General features: G+C 39.3%; 1 protein-coding gene across 3 annotated transcripts in view; it reads left to right on the forward strand.

Moving 5' to 3' along the window:
• ARAP2 (ArfGAP with RhoGAP domain, ankyrin repeat and PH domain 2) overlaps positions 1-13,551 on the forward strand; it is a 205,577-nt gene that overhangs the window by 160,992 nt on the left and 31,034 nt on the right. For all 3 annotated transcript variants that reach the window (XM_024106718.3, XM_065596990.1, XM_005286388.4), the window contains one exon: positions 7,915-8,043. In XM_024106718.3, coding sequence (XP_023962486.2) covers positions 7,915-8,043 — 129 coding nt within the window. The remainder of the gene's footprint in view (positions 1-7,914; positions 8,044-13,551) is intronic.

A 13,551-nucleotide genomic window follows, 5' to 3' on the forward strand; every position in this document is an offset into this window, starting at 1 on the left:
GCAGTAAGGACACTGGAGAGGCGTCGACCCGCACAACCTATTATGTGCCCTCGGCTGCGAGCACAAGAGGAAGCATGATGCACATAGGGGTCAATAGACACTGCTAAGGAAAACTTCTGGACTCGGGAGCATGGCACGTGTGTTCACCTATGTATGGAATACAAATAGGGATGACACATCTCTAAGAATCTCCAGTTCCCTCTTACTTGTAGTGGAAACCTAAAACAAAAAGTCAAAACATAAAGCCTATAAATATAATAAAGGTCCATTCCACCTCTTTGGGCATCAGAATTTCAAAGTGATCCTTTCCTCCAGTTTGGTTAATTAAAAACTGGTTTAATAAGTTGGCTTGAAGGCTCATAAATATGTGGTAGAAAAATGTTGTTGGTTCTTGGTAAACTTGGTAAACTTATGGCCCATACTTCCAGAAAAAAAAATAATAGACTCATATAATAATGTTTCAAACACAAATTGTATTCAGAATAGAAGATCAGCATTTGGTTCATAAGTAATACTGACTTTTTGGGAGAAGATGCTCGAAGAAAGTATGCAGTTCTTTAGAGAGAATGCACTCTTGTTAATTTTTTTCAGTCAATTTAGTTTTAAAAAGCTAGAAAAAAACACAAGCAAAAGTTGTATCATTTTACATTTATCACACTGGGCTGTAAGATACATAATGAGGTCTTGGAACACTGCTGTAAACATCACTGTAAAGCTGACAACACCAAAGGCCAAAATGTCACAATATAGTTCATAAGTTATAAGGAGAAATAAAAAAAGTGTTGTAAGTACTGAATCTCTTCTACTAATCCAACACTTGGAGTGCAGTTTTAATGCTGGAACTCACGGTTAAAATGACAGAAGTTATTAAAATGAAGGTACATTCTGTTATAAATTTAAACATAGTAAGAGAAGGACTGCAGCTATGCCATCATGGACATATTATTACTAATATTTTGTATCTTGTCACCCACTCACTAACCACAGGGGCCATTTTGACATTTTGAAAGATATACATAGTCTTAGGAAAAAAACATGTATAGTGTGTACAAAGCAAGGTTTATAGAGTTTTTACATTTCTGTGTGTTTGTGTGGTATAGAATAATGTGGTACCTATATAGTTTGGTCATCTTCTTTGCAAAATGTGAAATAATTTGTTTCTCTGACATGGGCTATTCTTTATTAAATTTAAAAACAATAAATTAAATGGGAGGAAAGTTGTGAAAACTGGGATTGTCAAATTCCCTGAATTGCCATGGATAATCCCCAAACGGCTGATCTGGAATATAATTTTGAAAATCCCTTAAAGCAGAGGTTCTCAATCAGGGGTCCGAGGCCCCCTGGGGGCACTGCGATCAGGTTTCAGGGGGGCCACCAAGCAGGGCCAGCATTAGACTCACTGGGACTCAGGACAGGAAGCTCTGCCGCATGGGGTGGAAGCCCAGGCCCTGAGCCCCTTCACCCGAGGCTGAAGCCGAAGCCTAAACCTGAGCAATGTAGCTTTGCGGGGGCCTCTGTGGCATGAGGCCCTGCTTGCTACCACCTAACGTCGGCCCTGGCTTTTATGTGCAGAAAACCCATTATTGTGACACAGGTGGGCCGTGGAGTTTTTATAGAATGTGGCGGGGGAGAAGTGGGCTCAGAAAGAAAAAGGTTGAGAACCCTTGCCTTAAAGAATTACCAGAATTGCTGCCATACTTAGTGCTGGCCTCGCAGTATCCGCAAACATGATGGGATTGAATCACTACTTTTCAATTAAATTAAGTGTCAAAACTCTCCTCAACATCTTAGAATGCATGAGCATTGGTTGGCTCCAAAGAGGTTGTAATGGCATCAAAGACTCTTACCTGTAATGCAGCCAGAGGGATCACAAAACTTTGGCATTTTATTGACCTATTCATTTTGACTGACTGTGATGACAAATGATGAATACAAACAGATTATTTATTATTTAGATAGTACCTGAAATTCACTCATTTGCTGAAGTACTGAAATGGAGTACAAATTTGGCAAATGAGGATTTAAGGGGATATGAAAGGAGGGGGGTGGGGGTAGTGGAAAGAGATAAAAGCAAAGACGCTGGAAAGCTAGGTTGTGAAGTATTTTGGATGCAATGACGAGTACAGCGTTGGCCTGAAAGGCTGACTGAACTAGTGATGTTGGAGGAGGTGTAAAACCAAGTTTAGGGGGAGACCCTACAAGCCCTGTGTATGATAGAGGCCTGGGGGAAGCCAATAAAAGCCAGAGATTCACAAAGTTCAGGGAGTTAGCAATAAATAGGAGGCAAACTAACTAAACACAGAAGACCTGATTGTGTTTCGGTTAAGTCAACAGAAAGCCTGTATGTTTCTGTTGTTTGAAAGTCTTCCTGAGGGACCTACTGGTACAAGCAGCCTGTAATCCCTACTCCTCAGAGTTGAGGGGGGGACCTGTGCAATACAGGAAGCGGATAAATTGTTGGAAGCGGGGAATGAGATTAGTAAACCCAGGAGAGGCTCTTGTTCAGTGGAGATTCTGTGGAATCCTGGCTAAACTTAAAAGCAGTTCTTCCCAAGGTTGAAACTAAAAACAAAGACTAATGGAGAAAAGTTACCATGCAAGAAATACTGCCCCTTATATAGTAAATACAAAAATAGCTAATCTTTAAATAACAGAAGAGAGGAGGAAAGGGAAAGGAGATCAGAAGCAAAGTGTCACATTTCTTTTAGCTTTAATATAATTTCAGATTAAAGAAAATTAAGATTCCCAGAAATTTAATTTGAGACTTCCATTGAGGCTTGAAAATAAAGGCAACTTTATATTAATTTATGTGCTACAGAGTACTGTAGTCTACAGAAGAGGCAAATTTGATATATTGGCCATGCAAACTAACATAAAATATTATGGCATGTGCCAGGAAATTCTGAGAAGTAAGGCTAAAATACCTTGATTCTAGATAGACATAAACATCTAACCCAAACTGAACATAAGAACATTTATTGAAAAAATAATAATGGGTGTAGAGAGGTTCTTCAAATCAAGATTGAATGCCTTTCTCATGGATACACTTTAGCTAAATACAGGTTATTTGGCTCAATACAATGGTAACTGGGTAAAATGTAAAGGCCTGTGAAATACAGGAGGTCATATCTAATGGTCCCTTCTGGCCTTAAAGTCATGAAAGCTAGTCTGCCACAAATTTAACTATGGTCTAATCCTGATATAGGAGTAGGTGAATACGCAGTGCCTCTCAGGATCAATCCTTGTTTTAGAAGTTCACATCACAGCTCCAGATAAGGCCTGACCCAACTTCGATTAAAATTAATGGAAAGACTCCCATTGACTCCCATAATGACCTCAAAGGCTCAGATCTCATTATCATCACTTCTTTAATTCTTTGCCTGAAATATATATAAAAATTAATTGGGCTAATATATATATAATGCTACAGCTAAGACACGCTTTACTCCTGGACCCAAACTGGGGAGATAAGAGCCAACAAAATATATTTGGTCTCCAAGTTGCCTTTGTTAATGTTATTATTTAATACATTTGTTTGTCATGCTGTGGACTGTACAGTCCCTGTCCCAAGGAGCTTAGTCTAAAAGACACAAATAAGAGAAGAGACTGGGAGACCCAGATGATAAGATTTGCCTGTTTTGCTTCAAATCATGCTGATGATCACAACTTCTTTCAGACACATCAGTACAGAAGATAAAGTATTTTTAGCATGTACCTGTCTATTGGCACCTGTCCAGGGCATTGGGAGATTCAGTTCATTAGAGACTACTCTGCAGTCTCTGGGGAGCTGCACTTTTTTGTGTACTGTCAAACAATTTCTTGGGCACCATGCTGAAAATGAACCCTCAGAAGTCAAGAAAATTAACATCTTGTATTATCTGAAATGTAATTTCCTTCTCATTATTGCTGTTTCAGACTAAAATAACTTGTTCTGGATATTTACCAGCAAATGCATAATGACCTTAGTAACAGGGTAATTGGAAGTATATGTTGACCATTTGATGTTAGAAATACTGAAATTACAATATTAAAAATCAACTAAATTATTTACATATAGAACAGTTGAAATAATTGGTAAAATTATCTGGCCTTTTGCAGAGAACTCATAGTACCATATGCTATTATCAAATAGGATCGATGTCATTTTTTAGTAATATTTGTGAGATGGATAGCTTGTAAAGGAGGTATGTTGCCAGCAAAATAGCTAATGCATTTTAGCATGATGATTTATGTACCATATAATCTATGATGACAGATGGTCTTAAATGTAGCTATAAATAAAAGAGTAGGTGTTTACTTTGGGAGCATTTATATTCTAGGAAAATATGGTGATGTGCCAGGTTCAGCTTGGCTTTTTTTTTTTTTTTTTTTTTTTTTTTTTTTGGTTTTGCTTTAGGGTGGATTTTAACTCTTTTACAAAGGAAATGAGTTGGTTTAATGTTATTACATTTAAAGGACCACCCCACTCCTAAATCTCTTCCAAAGTTAGTGTTACTTTAATAAAAGTTCCTGTACAGGCACAGTTTTAAAGGGACTATTGAATTACTGACCATAGAAGACTATTGCTAAACTGCCCCATAATCATCATTTCTGAACAATTACAAAAAAGCTTAATAACTGGGTTAATATGCCTATAAGTAAATCATTTCTTATGCAAAGCTAAATTATGCCTCCCACTGCACTGTGCTGGTGAATAAAAGAGATGCCAGCATACCTCTCTCCCAGTGGGCCATTGTGCAAGAAAAGAGGTTCTACTAGTGCAGTTTGCAGTACTGACCAACCCCAAGGGTGTTACTGCAATGATGTGTCCATATGCATGTCTGCCTGCCTGTGCTTGCATAGAATACTCCTGTTCTTTTTTTAAAACGGGTAGCAAGACCTTCTTGGTGCCATGCTTCTCCCTCGCTGTTTAGGAGGCAGAAGCCTTTTAGGGCTGAACTTTCTGACCCCAATTGTTTCCTGAGTTTCAAAAGAGTTCAATGCCCAATGTGCGCCCACCCAATTCTTCTGAAAATCTGACTGCTTTTTTTGGTGCCTTAATGGGAGCTAGGCACTTTTTTGAAAATCCGGTTTCAGTTGTGGACACTGAGCTCTTCAAAATTCTGGCCTTAAAGACTCCTGAGCACATTGTTTAAAGGGTGCCATGTTGTTCTCTCCCAGCACAGCTCAGCCTACTGAGCCTACATTCCATTGAGTCACATTATATGTATTTGTTTCAATTGTTGTGACAATGCAAACCGAAAACTTGCTGTAATTAGTTTATATAAAGTAGGATAACATTATACATTCAGATTAATATTAAATCTAAGAAATGTTACTGGGGGAAATTAACAAATGTTTATGAAAATGCCTTTCTCAAAACGTCTCAATATATTAAAATATTTTCAAAAAGTCTCCTAAGCCACCTAGGCATTTTATAAAAAATATACCTATATTGATCAGGCACCCAGGATCATGGAAACCTATCCATGCTAGGGATAATATGAAGGATTTAAAAAGATAGACCTCAGCTTTATTATTTTTAATATTAAATGGGGTGCCTATCTTCCTCCTTCCCAAAAACTACCAGACATTTAATTGAGTCCGGTACAGGGTTAAATCACAACATACAATCAAAGAATGAAGCTTGCTCCCTTAGTTAGATACCTACTACCAAATTCATAATTTAGCGAATTGTTGAATTGCATCACCTTCATGCCAGAGGGAATGAAGGCAGAGATGAAAGGTTGCTCAGACTGTGAAGACTGAGTCTCGGGGGCGAGGGGAGGACTTCACAGGCTCTATAATTTCCTTCTGAGTCCAGTGCTCAGGTTTATCCCAGGATCTTGCCTCTTGAAGCCTCTTAGTCACTCTGGACACTGACTCCAAGGTACAGTGACACTTACTAACTTTTATTACCTCCTCCTTTTTTAGAAGTGGGTTACTATCCCTTATCTTTATCATCTCCACCTACCGGGCCAATAGCATTTTTAGGAAGGTAAAAAAAATAAAATAAAAACCCACCAGACACCTTCCCAATCTTGTCAGAGGAAAAAATTATTTCCTGACCCCTAAAGATAATCTGATTAGGCCCATAGGAAGCCTGGAAACCCGGGTGTGATAATGACATCACCTATAGGGTGGAGTGGATGAGAACTTTCAGCAGCAAGAAAAGGCTGCTGCATGCCCAAGAATGCTTAAACACATAAGAGAGGAGGGTTTGCTGGAGGCCATCAGCTCCCACACACCATCTGAATTGGCCAGTGGATGGGCAGGGGATCTTCCTCCTCAACACAAGCCCCTTCCCCCACCTATGCTTCCCATTTGCATTCTCAGCCAGGGAAGAGGTTAGAGAAGGGGGGGGCGTGGTGCTCCAGGGCATGCCCTCTGATCAGTATTCTGAGAAGGAAGTCCTGACACTTGGATCAAATAAATGAGTCTCCTACCAAGGGGAGCGAGGGCATTCTTAGTCTCTAATCCTGCAACAAGCACCATTTATAAGATTTTGTGTTGTGTCCTTAACTACTCCTGCATTTGTACAGTATCTATAACAATTTGGTGCCGGTCTTGATTGGGAGCCGGGGGGGAGGCCTCTGGGACCTACCATAGTAAATATATAACAGTTGAAACTTTAATAAAATGGTATTGTTAAATATTTTTGAAGGGATTACTCAAGTTGATAATTTCCTAAAATTCAAAATGATGTTTACAAATGAGTGAATTTGATTAATCACTCAAAATGTCAAGCCTGTATACTGAAATAATGCAATAAACAGCCCAGAATTTTACAAAACAACAGAAAATATTTAAATTATTATAGGAGGAGCTGGTAGGGACCCCTGTAGTTACAATGTCTAACATTCTTTATTATAGGGTATTCCTGTGACTTTGTTTTGTTTTAAAGAGATCTTATGCCTCCATTGTTTGCAGCAGGTATTTGGCAAGGGGAAGTCCTGGGGCTAAGGAAATACCATATTTGTCCCCCATGAAATTCAGCTTAACTTTGGTCGGCAGGTATGTCTGGGTCTGTGTGTGAAAACACACGTAGCTATTGGGCCCATCAGCCCAAGTTGCATTGAATTAGTATCCTAGGGTGCAGTGGCACAATTTGTGTTTTTACCTTTGCAGTTCCATGATGCTTGGGTTGGCCAGGGCCATATTGACTGTGTGTAACCTTTTGATGCCCCTAAAGTGCATTTCTGCCTTCAGGGATTACTGAAATGCATTGACACTGTGCCCACGCCCTCTTTTATCATGCTGTATCTCCTGTGCCAGGGTCGGTGGATTTCCTGGTTTGATAAGCCAGCACTGCATAACTATTTTGCAAAGGGAACGGAGTGGGGCCAAGAATTTGGCCCAATATCTGTGTCCTTTTTAATGGATAATTTAATTTATGCCAATAAATTACTGCAGATTGTGATGATGGGAAAGAGGAAGTTATTTGCCATAACTGAAATTTTATATTTATAGTTTAGATTGCAAACTTTTGGGGGCAGCGAATGTCACTTTGTACAATGGGGCCCAACTGGGCTGGCACCATCGGTATTATCATAATAAAAATATTAAATTATGTTTAAATCTAACTTTTGCATTAGATAGTATATAGTACAGTTATGTATTTTATGTCCTTTCAGAAGAGTCCATTAAGAGTTCAATATAATGAGTTCTTCTAAACACTTTGCTGATGTTCATCTGGGTATGCATTGCTTGAAATTGAAATTTATTTGGAACATAGCAGCAAAAGTGTTGGGGTAGAGGATCAACAGTTAAATGCTTAATTGTAGAATTCACTTGAACAACCGACGAGGTAAGGTTCCATGTTTTAAAGAGATCCACATTAATACCTAGGCTTATGTAACCTACCAGGACCTGTGGTTTTGTTTTTGTTGTTTCTTGTCTGTTATGTTTTCTTTTTTACACTTTTGACATTTTTAGAGCGCCCTCTACACTACACAGAGAATGTGTTGGAACAAGTTCTTCATTGGAGTTCATTACCTGAGCCTTGCTCTGCGTATCTTGTAATAAAGAAGTTCCTAACAGCAGATGCAGTAAAACTCTACAATGGTACGTACATTTATCTTTTGAAAAATTAGATGTTTTATGTCAAAGTACCAACATGGCATAAACTCGCTAACTGTTTCAGTGATTGTTCTGTGTGTGTAAAGTATCACTGAAATATCTGAGAAAGTCTCCAGTACTACACAGTATAAAAATCAGAGCTCTACCAAAGGTTCCAGTGAATTTCTCTAAACAAGTGGGTTTATGGGTGTTCTTTTTTTCCCAAACTATAAAATCCATTGTTTGAGTATATGAAAACATCCAAGGAAAACTCTGTGGCAGCAGTTCAGAAACTGGTCTGCATACCACTGTTGGCTCACAGAGCACTGCTAGATAGTCCATGTGTTGCTTGCTGATAATTGTAGCGCAGTTAAGGTCTATCCAGATTTTTCATAGCCCAGTCAAGGCCTAACTAGATGTTTCTGATGATATTTTTGACCAATTAAAAACAACATAGAGCCTCTCTACTTTGGGTAATGTCCTTTTGGTGTAAAATCATTGACTGTGTATCCTGATTACACCAAAATGGAGCACTAGAGCAAACATAGGACAGCAGAACCAAACTGCAAAAGAGAGTAGGGCAGTGGAAGTCACAGGTAGGAAGAGAAAATTAGGTCTGGCACACAGGGAGTAAACATAGCCCAGATGTAAAATGAGGAGATGTGATCTAGCAGTTGCAGCCACAGCCATCTCATGTTTTAAGTTAGTTGTTTTGTTTCAGGGAAAATGGGGGATTGGAAGGTGGATTCATGAGGGGAATTTCTATGTTGCATGTTTTACAACAAAAAAAGATTGAAAACCAGTACATTATGGATTCAAGTTGTATGAGAGTGGTGTTTGTGGCAATCAAACCTAGTGCTGATTTTTTTCCTGATAGACTTGATGAAATATTAAAACTATCTATCAACATATCCATATAAATATTCCTTTCTATTCTCTCACTTCCAGTTATACAAATACGTCAATCTTTCATCTGTCTGTCTGTCTCAGTGGTGGAGCTTCCTTCCAAAAAGAATCAAGGATGACAAGAAAAAGTCAGATGCATGTTGTCCTTAAGGTGGCAAACTTTTCTTGTCATCCTTGGTTCTTTTTGGAAGGAAGCTCCACCACTAAGAACACATTGTCCACTACTTTAGCTAGTTTTATTCTTCAGTTACACCATCCATAAGAGTAGCAATTTATATAGTTGCTGGTGGATGGAGAGGAAGAAGTTAGCTGGGCCCAGCCTGTTGAGAGTTTAGAATATCAAGACAAAGACCTTGATCCCCAGTTAGTGTTTGATGCGTAGCCAGTGAAGTGAATGAAGCATGAGAAGAAGGTGCTTTCATCTGCCTTTGTTGGTCATTAGGTGAACCACTGTGTCCTTATCTAATGGAGTTTCTTCAGTGTCTGAGGCCTGGTCTACACTGGGGGGGGGATCGATCTAAGATACGCAACTTCAGCTACGAGAATAGCGTAGCTGAAGTAGACGTATCTTAGATCGACTTGGAATCACTTACTTCACGTCCTCGCAGTGCGGGATCAATGGCCACCGCTCCCCCGTTGACTCCGCTTCTGCCTCTTGCCGTGGTGGAGTTCTGGAGTCGATGGCAGAGCGATCGGGGATCGATTTATCACGCCTACACTAGATGCTATAAATCGATCCCTGATAGATCAATCACTACCCGCCGATCCAGCGGGTAGTGTAGACATACCCTTCGGGTTCATTTCCAAATATAGGTCATTGCAGTAATTTAACCTGGAGGTGTGCAATTTACACTTACTTCAGAAGAACTATCCTTACTTTTTATTTATTTTGACACATTTTTGTATGTGCTACTGTAACACCAACAAACCCCGGTCGTCGGCAGGCAGGATCGAACCTGGGACTTCTGGAGCTAAATTCATGAGTGTCTACTGCATGAGCAAAAAGCCCTGTGGCTGTTAGCTAAGGCTGTAGCAGACTCATTAACCTCTAAGTGGTCTCGGTGCTACTACATGGGACAGAGCACCGCACGCAGGTGGTGTATGGGTTACATAACTCCTCTTTGTTCATCTCTGTATGTTCAATTGGAATGGATCTCCATTATCTGATAGGGTAGCTTGCCTCAGTTCTATGCATTTTGACTTGGGATACATTGGTTTTGTGGCTACAATGCTCGTTGGTTCAGGTCTTCATTTTATTTTAATGTTGCATATTGATTTAATGGTACTGTATTTAGATGCTTACAGGCAAGCATCTTGTAAATTAATTGGGGATATTCAAAATAGTTTAGATGTTAAAGTAATAAAAGTGTATTTAAGAAGCAGATTTAGTGAGTGCTCTTGCTTGATTTGGATTCAGAATATTTCTGCAATGTTGCAAATTGTAGTCTTAATCATGGCACTATTATCACAGCTAAATAATCTCTTGCATTACTGCTGGAACTGTTCTTGAATTTAGGATTGCCATTTTAAGAAGCTTTTCCATGGTGAATATGTTTTAGTGACTAAAACTCTGAGGTGTTTTTTTTTCTCTCTCCTTAATTGTGTCTTGCAGCAACCAACTTTAAATACTACTTATGTAGAGTGTACTTGGTGATAGATTTGGGGTAGTTTACTTTGTCTCTGTCTGAACAAATGTCTTCCAAATCAATCACAAAGACTACCAACTCCAGCATTACTGCTACATTCATTACATCCGATACACCTTAACATTGGGATCTAAAAAGGAAATAATTAAAGTAAATCAAACATGATTTAATGTCAATTTGTTACCAGCACAACAGGCACCATTTCAGAAATGTTCACGTTTTGCTGTTCATTGTAAAAACTGAAAAATGCTAAGGAATATTTCTATGGTTTTCTTGCCTTGTCTTAATAATGAAGCAGAGTCAATGATACAAGCAAAATCAACTGTAACATTGGTACTGAGCTTAAATAATTCCTCTCCCTCCCTGGTATTTATTCCTCTGATATATTTATAGAGAGCAATCATATCTCCCTTTGGCCTTCTTTTGGTTAGGCTAAACAAGCCAAGCTCTTTGAGTCTCTTTTCATATGACAGGTTTTCCATTCCTTGGATCATCCTAGTAGCCCTTCTTTGAACCTGTTCCAGTTTGAATTCATCCTTCTTAAACATGGGAGACCAGAACTGCACACAGTATTCCAGATGAGGTCTTACCAGTGCCTGGTATAACAGTACTAACATCTCCTTATTTCTACTGGAAATACCTCGCCTGATGCATCCCAAGACCGCATCAGCTTTTTTCATGGCCATATCACATTGGTGGCTCGTAGTCATCCTTGATTAGACCAGCAAGGGAAAGCCACCCTGTGGAATCCTGAGAGGAGTGCAGAAGGGAGGGGCTGGCTTGGCTTCTCTGTGGCTTTCCTACCCAGAATGTGCAGGGAGATTGTTCCTGGGCAGAGAAGGAGGAGATAACTGGTGGGATCCATTAGCCTGGAGGAGGAAGGAGAGACCTTATGTCTTTGCAGATTAAGGTACCATTCATGTGTACTTTCATTCATGGTTATGGATTAAATCCTAGAAATTATGCTGAAGGGTGGGGGGCAACCCTAACTATTTAATATTTGGCATGAGGCCATTTATTTGTGTTGGGCCCAAATAAATGCCAGGTATTTTCAGTGGGCATATGTCTTCTTTTCTCTCGCTCCCTTTTTCTCCGCTTACAGTTAATAAAGTTGAAGCCCTCACTTTAACATTATTACTGAATCCGTTTTATTTTCTGGTGTGGCCTGATCAAACACCCAGTGTTTCATCTTCATCTGGCTCAAATTTCTTTCAACCACTTTGAACTCAAGGAGGGATTCCATTTTTTTATTTGGAGTTTCTGTATTGTGTGCCTTTGTCATTTGTAGCAGTGACGTTCCTAGCATAGCTCAGACCTTGTAATTGGCTCTGTTAATTGCCCTTAATGCTGTAGCTTGGCTAAACTTCATTTCCATTTCTTTGGCAATTGGTTATAACTGGTCTGATGAAACTTTGATTTACCATCAGCACTAAATGATATGGACATGGGAGTATAAATAATGGTTCTGAAATGTTGAGAACTTAAGTCAATTTAGTTCCCTTTAAAAAGCCAACAAAAATAGCATAGTTGTACATCTTCAAAGAGTTTCCCTAATGTGGGTGTGATTCAAAGCAGAGAAGGTTCCCCACTTCTTCTAACAAAGGGTATAGTAATGAATCCTACACTTATAAATTGAAAATTGGTTTGGACTAAAAATAAAGAGGAGGGTGGAAAGCAGCATATACAGAAATCATGTGAGTGGCCTCTTCTCACCTAGGCACCATTAAACAGGGGAAAATATACAGCCACTGGTTCTGTAGAACAAAAATAAAATGAAGAGTGGGCTTAGTATCTTTTCTCAAATAACCAAACCAGGGGAATTTTAGTTATTAACTGAGACAAGTCCCTTGGGAGCAGAACTTAGAATTTGGATCCATTGTGCAAAGTTACCACCAACAGCAAATATACAAAGGGCTTGTCAATGGGATGCAGTCCAGATTTGTCACCGCTGTAACCTTGGGTGCCTCATGATGCTTTGTTGCTGTAGCTGCCAACCTGGGTCTCTCATAAACAGCCTACCAGCATGCAAGTCACATCCTGAGTGTCTGTATAGTGACAACCCTGGTCCAGTAGCTCTGACCCCTGCAGCTTGCCAGCAACACACCAGTCACACTCAGGCTTCCAGAGTCCTTGGCTACTATTAACAGAGTGACCCCAGATTTTCTGAGTCCCAGATTTTCCCCCAAAAACGTGTGTTCTGCAAAGTCCAGCCAAGTCAATATTCAGCAGTTTATTAATTTACCTGCAGTTACCAAACAGTTAATTTTTAACATTGCACTGGATTACACTAAAAATCAAATGTTTATTAACAAAACAAGGTAGGATTTTAAGTGAATTCAAGTATAAGGGGTAAAGTTAGAAATGGTTACAAGCAAATTAAAGTGGAAACACGCATCTAAAAGTCTAAAATTTAATCTAGCAAGGCATCATTTAAATTGGCCTTTCTCACCTACAGTCTTTCAGTAAGATAGTTACTGACCCTTTCTTTGGTTGGAGAGGGCCAGAGGTGCTGATGCTTTTGTCGTCTTAGGTGAAAGAGAGAACTGGGATTTTTTGCCTTTCTTTTATATTCCAGTGAACCTTTGAAGTGGATTCTTCTGAAGGTTACTTCTCAAGCAAAGTTTTTCCAAAAAGTGAGGAAGGTGACATGGAGTCTGGTGATGAAGGAGGTTCCATGTTCTTCCTTTCCCCACTTGTGTTTGCTAAAATATAAATTGTTCTGTTTTCTGCCATCTCCTTCTCCTGCTGTATTGAGAATCCTATTTACCACTTACATGTAAATATGTATGTGTATATATATGAGGTACCATTTGAAAACTAATAAATCGTTAGCAAGGTACCTCTCAAGGCAGATTTTGTACAAAGATTATGACAGTGGCACATAGGATATGAATACCCGGATGCTTTTCGTCACAGGGATTCAAAAAAGCAATTCCGTGACTCTCTCAAATGCCTTTTTTGG

The sequence above is a fragment of the Chrysemys picta genome, chromosome 5 (assembly GCF_011386835.1).
Source record: "Chrysemys picta bellii isolate R12L10 chromosome 5, ASM1138683v2, whole genome shotgun sequence".
Lineage (NCBI taxonomy): Eukaryota > Metazoa > Chordata > Testudines > Emydidae > Chrysemys > Chrysemys picta.